Source organism: Ahaetulla prasina, chromosome 15 (genome assembly GCF_028640845.1).
Source record: "Ahaetulla prasina isolate Xishuangbanna chromosome 15, ASM2864084v1, whole genome shotgun sequence".
Classification (NCBI taxonomy): Eukaryota; Metazoa; Chordata; class Lepidosauria; order Squamata; family Colubridae; genus Ahaetulla; species Ahaetulla prasina.
In genome coordinates, this window is record NC_080553.1 from 4,933,549 (window position 1) to 4,943,818 (window position 10,270).

At 43.8% G+C, this 10,270-nt stretch overlaps 1 protein-coding gene across 1 annotated transcript in view; it reads left to right on the forward strand.

Moving 5' to 3' along the window:
* Positions 1-8,487, forward strand: part of TMEM132B (transmembrane protein 132B) — a 252,044-nt gene extending 243,557 nt beyond the window's left edge. The window contains exons 7-9 of the mRNA XM_058158473.1: positions 1,435-1,708; positions 3,504-3,695; positions 6,961-8,487. Of these exons, the coding sequence (XP_058014456.1) occupies positions 1,435-1,708; positions 3,504-3,695; positions 6,961-8,067 (1,573 nt within the window). The 3' untranslated portion in view covers positions 8,068-8,487. The remainder of the gene's footprint in view (positions 1-1,434; positions 1,709-3,503; positions 3,696-6,960) is intronic.
* Positions 8,488-10,270: the final 1,783 nt, after the last annotated feature.

Consider the following 10,270-nt stretch of genomic DNA (forward strand, 5'->3'; position numbering starts at 1 on the left):
AGCCAGGGCTGGGGCCAGGAGGCATACTAGGACATTCCTCCGTGTTCGGAAGCAGATAAGAAGACCCTGGCTGAGGTGAGATCGGACGAGACACAACACCCATCTTTGGTCTCTGCATGCCTCATTTTTAGCCTCTGTGCACTGCATGTTTGACCTGTTACAGGGTGCCATTGCCTATCCCCGCCGCCTGGAACAGGCCGAAAATGGGATGTGTGGAGGCTGAAAAGGGGGTGCGCAGAGGCCAAAAACAGGACACGCAGAGGCCAAAAATGGGGCATGCAGAGGCAATGATAGGCAGCTGCAGCAATGGGTGGCGACAGTGGTGATGGGCGGTAGCGATCCCCGCAGTCTGGAACTGGGAGGCAGATCCAACTGTCAATCAGCTGCTCGTGCTAAATTAGGCTGTGCTAATCAGGCTGACCAGGCTGTTTGCTGCAAGGAGGCAAATTGCTGGGAAGCAAAGGCAGATTTTTTTTCTTGTTTTCCTCCCCAAAAGCTAGGTGCGTCTTATAGTCCAGAGCGTCTTATAGACTGAAAAATACAGTATTTATAATGGTTGCACTGTCCTGTTCTGACCCACCCTCCACAAGTAGGGATAAGACATTTACTCACAAGTAACACAACCCCCTTTTAATAACAGGGCAATAACAGTCTTTTATTCACATGGATAAACAGAAATAAAATAAAACTCAAACGTAATTAGTCCCAACAAACCTGGGTTTAGCCAAGGAACCTGAATTGCTTGCTGTATACTAGAAACAAATGGTTGTCTGTGACAACCTGCCCTTCCCAAACCTCTCCTATTTATTTCCCAGCCAGGGAGGGGCTGGCTATCGTCTGTGTGTGCCTCTCCCCGAGAGCCAGCTTATTGCTTTCCTTTGCTCTCCTCTCCTTTCCTCTCTGTGCATCCTCTCTGTGCATCTGGGATGAGCCCCACCTGTTCCTCACCCTCACTCAGCTCAGGCCCTGAAGACAGCCGCCTCTCCACCTGGGGGAGGATGGAAGGCCTCCCCTCTACCTCTGTCTCTGATGCTGCTTCCTTATCAGAGCCTTCCAAAGGCTCCGAAGCCGGCCCAGGCCCTCCCTCAACCTCTTCCTCATCTGATTCTGCAGCTAGCTTTGTCCGCAACCAACGGGCCACAATATGTCATGTGATCACTATTTGCAACCTTCCCAGACAGCTTCCAACAAGCAAAGTCAGTGGGAGCAGTTGGATTTGCTAAACAGCCTCACTGTTCACTTAACAACTGCTTAACAACAATGGACAAAAACACTAATCAAACCAGGCTATGACTCATTTCACAGCTGCCTTGCTTAGCAATGGAAATTTTGGTCTCAATTAGGGTGGTAAAGTGAGGACTATCTCTCATGGGTGGGGGGAAATCAGGCTGTTCTTCAACATAACCAGCACCTTTCTCATGCCTGCCTTGACAGGCCCACCCGTGATAGCGATGAGGAAGAGGATGATGAGAAGAAGGGCAAAGGTTGCACCCTCCAGTACCAACATGCGATGGTGCGTGTCCTGACCCAGTTTGTGGCGGAATCATCTGACCTCGGAGGACAGCTGACCTACCTGCTTAGCTCTGAATGGCAGTTTGACATCACAGACCTGGTGGCTGACTTCATGAAAGTGGAAGAGTCCAAAGTAGCCAAGCTACAAGGGGGCCACATTTTGATTGGTCGTGAGCAAGGGATTACGACTGTTCAGGTATGATGTAAAACCTGGGGGGTTTGGGGTTACCAGATTGGGAGCTTTATTATCAGGCATCAGACATTGGCTGAAAGAGTGGGAAAATCTGAGACATAAAAGTTTATTAATATTGGACGGATATGGTCTTCAACTGGGGTGGGGGGCACGCTTTTTTGTGGAATGAGAAGAATGAAATACACTGATACTTCCAAAGTCATTATGTAAGAAATGCACTACCTTTAGTGTGGAAAAAAGTTACCAAAAAACCCCCTAAAAAGCCATTGGCTTTCTACAATGGAAGCATTGATACATCCAAAAGTTATTAACTTGGAAAGAATTGTAATATGCAAAGGTATCTTAAATGAAGATGGGGAACTGAAAATGACACAGGAATTACAAAACCAAGGAATAGACCTAGCATAGGGGCCTACTTGCAAATACAATCAAAGTATATGAAAGATACAATGATACATGGATTCTATAAACAGCCAACAGTACTTGATCAGATATTTTTAGGGATGGATGAAAAATTAATAAAGAAAATATATAATCATTTATTATAAAATGGAAGATGAGCAGGTGAAAGAAAGGACAATAGCGTGGGCAAAAGACTTTGGATACACTACACTCAAACCTAACCTTGACAGAAGATGGACCACACCTTACTGAACATTGAGGAGAACTTAAAAGGGCAAATCAAACCAATGGTGGCCATGAAGACACATTAGCTGAGCTGTGAAATTGGGGGATGTTTTAGAAATCGCATCCTGCTAAGGTAATCAAGCAGGTTTGCAGGTAATAAGTCTGAAGGCTGAAAATTGGAAGATAAGTTGAGTATTCAAGAAGAAGTTGAGAAATACTCAGCTTTCAAAAGTTCTAAGGAGGCCTTCAAATTCCATCTTCTTGCTTGGGAGCCAGTTCTGTTGAAACTCAATGAGACTTCCAAGTGGACATATAAGGTTGGTAGATTAACATTGTATTTTCTGTAAGCTAAACCTGCAATAGGTTTGGGGCAGTATTGAAATACTTGAGAGAGTTTGAATTTTGCAACGGCCGCTTTAATTGGGAGGCAAACAATTTGCTTCTTTCTCTAAATGGACCAGGGGTGAAATGCTACTGGTTCGGGCCAGTTTGCTTGAACCAGTAGTAAAAAATGCTATCTGTTTGCGGAACTGGTAGTTTAAAAATGCTTTAAAAGGTAAAAAAAAGTTCCGAGGATTGCACGACATAGCTGATTGTCGCACAGCTGATCTTTGAAACTATTTTATTTACTTTTTAAGCATTTTTTTACTACTGGTTCTCTTTTTTTAACTGGTAGTTAAAAAATGCTTTAAAAAGTTAAAAAACAGTTCCGAGGATTGTGCAGCACAGCCAGAACTAATAGTTAAAAAATGCTTTAAAAAGTTTTTAAAAAGTAAAAAAAAAGTTCCAAAGTTCAGCTGTGCGACAATCAGCTGTGCTGTGTGATTTATATTTGCTAGAAAGCAGGAAATCCTACTCTCTAGCGAATCTAAATCGTGTGGCACAGCTGTTCCCCCCCTCGCTCTTCTACTTACCTTTGCAGTCTCAGAAAATACTTCTTAGTGCCTGCGGTGCACATGTGCACAACATGTGAGTTTGGTGCGCACGCGCACAAAGAGCAGATGCGGACCCACAGTGAACTGGTAGCAGATTTCAGAGCATTGCATCCCTGAGGTAGAACCGCTGAATGATGGCACTGAAGTTCCCAATTCTTGCTTTAAAATCACTGTCTGTCTATCTTAGGTTGAGCAATGTGAGTTTTCACCCTCTTTTCCCATATTCACATTTTAAGGTCCTTTCTCCTCTGTCTGATTCCATTCTGGCCGAGAAGACCGTGATTGTACTGGAAGACAGAGTGACCATCACGGACCTCGGAATACAACTGGTTGCAGGGCTGTCCTTGTCTCTCCAGACAAATAAAGGGAATAAGAGATTGATGGTGGCCACAGCCTCTGCTTTGGATATTCTTCATGCCGCTAAACAGGTAGGAAGGATTTAGGGATCATCATCCATTGGAAACATAGAGGAATATTTTATTTCTCTGAAAACGAGATTGTAAGATAAACATCCAGAGTGACCAGGGTGTTAAATGTAAAGGACAAACTTATACATCATCCAGACTGGAGTGAGTGAGTGAGTGAGTGAGGTCAGTCAGTCAGTCTCTCTGCCTGCCTAGCTGTCTGCCTCTATCTCTGTCTGTCTGTCTATCCGTCAGTCAGTCAGTGTGTCTATCATCCATTCTATCTATCTATCATCTATCTATCTATCTATCTATCTATCTATCTATCTATCTATCTATCTATCTATCTATCTATCTATCTATCTATCTATCTATCTATCATCTATCTAATCTACCTATGTGATCTATCATATTTCTAAACCACCCATCTCAAAGGGAACTCTGAGCAGTATACAACACAACATTGAAATAGAAAACAGTATCTCAAAAAATTAAACTAGTGTATCATCTAGACCTTCTCAACCAAATTTCTGCAAACTCGCTTTCCTGATCTATATCTCCGACTGACAAACAAGCAAGGAGGTATTCAGAGCAGCGGTGAAACCATCTCAAGTGTTGGGTTGTGGGAAAAAAATAGGCTAAGCCCTTGTCCCTTCCACCCTAATGACAAAATTTGATCATAAAATAGAGAGAGAGAACTACAAAAATATGGATTTTTGGTATATCAGGTGCACTGATTGGAAAACTGGAAACAAGCCAGGATGATCAATAGGAAATTTTTTGCCCAGTTTTTCAGATAATTGCCTCAAAAAAAAAAAAAAAAAAAAAAGCAAGCGAGGTACATTATTTCAAAGAATTAGGCAGGCTTAGGAAAAACAACATTTGGACAGGTAATTTCAGGCAAAGAGGTCAGATTGATTTCAGGATGCCTCATTTATTAAAGTGGCTGGGATGCAAATCACCAGAAAGTTTATAGGCAAAATGTATTCTGAGACATGCAGATGGAAAGATTATGTTAAAATGGAGCATTCATTCTTTTAAAAGCCACTTGTGTGCAAAGCAATTTCCAGCTGGTTGTTTTAAAAACAAACCAGCGTAGCAGACTCTTTGGGATCACTGTCTTATCCATTTTAGCATCTGTATACTGTATTTTTTTTATTCCACATAATCTAACGGGTTTTTTTTATTAAAAAAAGATTGTATACCTTTTCTGCAAACATTCTGCTCCATTGTCGGCTGAATCTCCCCTCCCAAAGTAAATGAAAATAAAAGTATTCTCTGCAAACCTGTGTGAAAACACCACATTGATTATCAAGTTTTGAAGAGGTGGGGAAGCAAAGAATACTTTCCATTTGATTAAAAATTTTGATTAAAATTTTAATACTGCAAAAATCTATTTTATTGCCGCTTCATTTCCTTCATGTGGATTGACTGACAATGAAAGCAGACTGTTTGATTCCCCTGAAGAGAAGATACAGCAGATCCTTCAAATGGGTCATCTTGCTGCGAATAGAATAGAATAGAATAGAATAGAATAGAATAGAATAGAATAGAATTTTTTATTGGCCAAGTGTGATTGCACACACAAGGAATTTGTCTTGATGCGTACGCTCTCAGTGTACATCAAGAATTCTAAGGTACAACACTTAATGATAGTCATAGGGTACAAATAAGGAATCAGGAAACAATCAATATCAATATAAATCGTAAGGATACAAGCAACAAAGTTACAGTCATACAGTGCTTTTTTGATGACGTGTTTTATGTTAGCTGTCCATTTTAGATCTTGTGATATGGTAGAATCTAGAAATTTGAAGTCGTGTCCGACCCATTGCGACCCCATGGACAACGTTCCTCCAGGCCTTCCTGTCCTCTACCATCCCATGGAGTCCATTTAAGCTCACGCCAACTGCTTCAGTGACTCCATCCAGCCACCTCGTTCTCTGTCGTTCCGTTCTTCTTTTGCCCTCAATCGTTCCCAGCATTAGGCTCTTCTCCAGTGAGTCCTTCCTTCTCATTAGATGGCCAAAGTATTTCAGTTTCATGTTCAGGATCTGGCCTTCTAAAGAGCAGTCAGGGTTGATCTCCTCTAGGACTGACCGGTTTGATCACCTTGCAGTCCAAGGGACTCACAGGAATCTTCTCCAGCACCAGAGTTCAAAGGTCTCCATTCTTTGGCGCTCAGCCTTCCTTATGGTCCAACTGTCACAGCCATACATTGCAACTGAGAAAACCATAGCCTTGACTATACGCACTTTTGTTGGCAGGGTAATGTCTCTACTTTTTAGTACGCTGTCTAGATTTGCCATAGCTTTCCTCCCCAGGAACAAGCCTCTTTTAATTTCTTGGCTGCAGTCCCCATCTGCGGTGATCTTGGAGCCCAGGAAAATAAAATCTGTCATTACCTCCATTTCTTCCCCATCTATTTGCCAGGAATTGAGAGGGCTGGATGTCATGATCTTAATGGGTCATCTAGAAGACCCCAAATGGTAATAAGGCTTTTCCAACTCTTTGAGACCCCCAACTCTAAATCTGTTCAGCATCCCTTGTGAATGGGTGCTGTTTCTCAAACACTCAAGAGATCCAACCACAATTTTCTTACTTCTAACCTAATCTCATTCATAACTATTTGCCTGACAAGAAAGTTGGGTCAATATTGAAAGTGAAGGACTAATTAAATCTATTCATTGCTAAAACGCTATGCCCAGGAACCTTCTCAACTAATGGTTAGCACTAGCTAGGAGTTAGAGAAAGGTCCACGGAATTCAAAGGAAGTTGGACTTATTTTGCTTGTGACTATATATGAATTCTAGGCTGATTCCTTTTTTAACTCCGCCTTACTCTTTCCCCTACAGTTATAATGAACTGAACTGAATTAAATTGTGTAGAGCAGGGGTGTCAAACTCTATTTCATTGAGGGCCACATCAAGATTGTGTTTGACCTCTGGGGGCTGGGGTGGGCTTGGCCAGCTTGGCATTACTCATGTCGGGTGTGCCTGTGGCGCCCCAAGCGCTCTGCCAGCAAAAATGGGCTCCTGATCTCTGTTTTCGACTGCAACTGCCTCCTACAATCCTCTGCCAGTGAAAATGGAACTTGTGAGCTCCGTTTTCACTGGCAGAGGCACGTCAGACCACTCCTTTGCTGTTTCTAGGGCGTCCCTGCGGGGCAGATCTACACCTCACGGGTGGATCCAGGCCCCCAGCCTTGAGTTTGACACTCCTGGTATGGATTCAGACATTCTCTTTACCTCTTACATTTCTCTGCTCCTTTTTTCCCCTCTCACTGTAGGAAGCGTTGCTCAGCACTTGGCTTTTATTTAGCGATGGAACCGTGACCCCTTTAGATATCTACGACCTGAAGGATTTCTCCCTGGTGGTCACCTCACTGGATGAAATGGTGGTGTCTGTCCATCAAAGGCAGGAAGACGACTGGCCAATAGTGGTGGCCGAAGGCGAAGGCCAAGGACCATTGATTAAAATAGAACTGGTGATCAGTGAAGCATGCCAGAAGTCCAAGCGGAAAAGTAGCTTGGCTGTTGGGAAAGGGAACATCAAGGTGAAATTTGGTCGAAAGACATCCGAGCACAAGAATGGCAAAGATGCAGAGAGTGGTTTTAAAAGCAATTCGATAGAAAGCTCCCTGGAAGGGCAGGACTGGTCCATGAATCGGGATGAGTTGACCAATCCAAACGCAAGCTCTAAGTCTCCCATCCATCCAATTAATTCTGATGGAGAGGAACACCTTCAAAACAATTCTCTTACCTCTACGAGCTTTCCCACCCAAGAGGCTGTCCCAAGACAGAATAACCCCAGCGACCTCACTTTGATTTCCAGGGGTTTAACCGATCTGGAGATCGGGATGTACGCCCTTCTTTGCGTCTTCTGTTTAGCCATCTTGGTCTTCTTAATCAACTGTGTGGCATTCGCCTGGAAGTACCGCCACAAACGGTTCACCATCAGCGAGCAAGGGAACATCCCCCACTCCCATGACTGGGTGTGGTTGGGCAACGAGGTTGAGCTGTTGGAGAGCCCCGTGGACATTTCTCTCCCCTCTGATGAATGCACCACCATCCTGGACCGTGGAATGCTTTTTGAAGAGAACAACTTCCTCCTCAACGGAAGTTCTCAGAAGAGCTTCCACAACCAAATCCTTCGGTCTTCTGACTACGATTGCGACAAGGACTTCAGAAATGAACCAATAAACCCTCCCGGGCCCAAGCGGAAGAGGGTTAAATTCACCTCCTACACCACCATCCTGCCTGAAGATGGTGGCCCTTACACCAATTCCATTCTCTATGACAGTGATGACAATATCAAATGGGTATGCCAAGATATGAACTTAGGGGATTCCCAGGAATTTAGAGACTATATGGAAAGACTTCAGGACCATATGTAAAACACACACACACACACACACACACAGACACAACACAGACAAACACACACATAGACAAACACCTATACATATATAAATATATATAAAACAAAAACACAATTATCTTTTTATGTTTGTATTCACCTTTATGCCTTCTGTTTTATGGACAATGGAGCCGCAAAACCCAGCCAGTGATGGGGGCAACACTTCTCCAGATTGAGGAGATCTGGGGTGGGGGGCTCATGATGGCCATGAGATGGAAACCCCGGCTGTGTTTCTCTTTCATTGGATACCAAACAGCTACCTACGAATCTCGGAAAAACACAATGAACATTTTTTTTTTGTACACCACCAGAAACTTTGCGATAGCCAATCCTGTTCAGCTCGAGACAAAGAAGATGGGTTGGTCCGTTAACGTTTTTCACATGTTGGAAAAAAACATTTTGGAGACTGGGATGGGATGGGGTGGGGTTGATTTCTTTCTGTCTTTTTTCTCCCCTAGAAAATCTTTGTAGAAGCACAGTCAAGATTCTGTCTTCATTGCCGGAATCCACTTTCCTTGTAAAAAAATGAGAACAGAATGGCCTGTTTGTTCAACACAGACCAATCTACCCTTTTAATTTCATTTTTAATACGGTTCATTTGTTTCGCAATATTTGTTTAAATTTGGGGGTTGGGGCAGAGGGGGTGGGATGGGGATGGGGGGTATTTCCCGGTACATGATATGCCTTTTCTTTTGAGAAGACTTTTTCAACCTTGGTTGTGCCAAAGTATCCTGCAATATAGTCCTATCAAGACAGCAGCCCCGATTAAATAAGCAGCAAAGGATTTTTTTGTGTGTGTGTGGAAAAAAAATTACTTGTTTGTATAAAAGTCATGTGTTCTATTTTGGTAGAAGGCCTTCTCACTTCCTTATTTGGTAACTGGATAGCAAGGCTGTGAAGATCGACATGCTTTTGTGGGGTGTTTGCAGGGGTGCTGTTCAGTAGGTTCTGACGTGTTCTGGAGAACCAGTAGTGGAAATTTTGAGTAGTTTGGAGAACCGGCAAATACCACCTCTGGCTGGCCCCAGAGTGGGGTGGGAATGGGGATTTTGCAGTATCCTTCTCCTGCCATGTCCACCAAGCCATGCCCACAGAACTGGTAGTAAAAACATTTGAGTTCCACCACTGGGTGTTTGTATATGTGAAAAAGCAGATTTTGAGCAGTTTGTAGAGCTTGCCTGGTCTGAGGCTACAGTCTCTAGCTCAGGGTATCAAATTCAATTTAATTGAGGGCTGCATCAGGGTTGTGTTTGATTTTGGGGGCCCGACAAAACGAGTGATGTCATGGCCAGCTTGACATCACTCGTATCAGGGGTGCTAAGGCAGGACTTCCCTGAGACTCTCCCTCACTCTCATTATAATCTTCCTTCCTTCCTTCCTTCCTTCCTTCCTTCCTTCCTTCCTTCCTTCCTTCCTTCCTTCCCTTTTTCCTTCCCTCTTCCCTCTTCCTTCTCCTTTCTTATTCCTTCCCCTCTTTCCTTATTTTTCCTTCCTTGCTCTCTATCCATCTTTCCTTCTTTTTCTTTCTCTCTTTCCCTTTCTCCTTTCCTGTCCCTTCTTGCATGCTCAAATGCAAAAGGGGAAACATTTCTCCTTTTGTTTGTTTTTAGTTTGTTTTACTAGCCCTCTGCCAGTAAAAATAGAGCCTGGGGTGCCTGTGTGCAGCCCCCACAGGCCCATTTTCAGCTGCGACGGCCTCCTGAGCCCTTTGCCAGCCAAAACGGAGCCTGGAGCATGCGGCCCACCTGAGTTCTGTTTTCGCTGGCAGAGGCACCACGGGCTGGTCCTTTGCTGTTTCCAGGGCGGCTCTATGGGCCAGATCTAAGCACCCTGTGGGCCAGGTCTGGTCCACAGGCCTTGAGTTTGACACCCCTGCTCTAGCTGATAAATAATCTTTGCATACAGAGCACAGAATCCTAGGGATGGAAGGCTCCTTGGAGGACTTCTAGTCCAAACCCAAATGGTCAAATGGATGTCCAGTTTATTTTTGAAAACTCCTAGTGATGGAGCAACCACAACTTCTGGAAGGCAAGCTGTCCCACTGATTAATCATTCTCACTATCAGGAAATTTCTCCTTAGTTCCAGGTGGGATCTCTCTTTAAGGATCTCCCACATGTTACTTTTTGCTCTGCATTCAGGTGCCTTGAAGAATAGATTGACAGCACCCCCCCCCCCCATC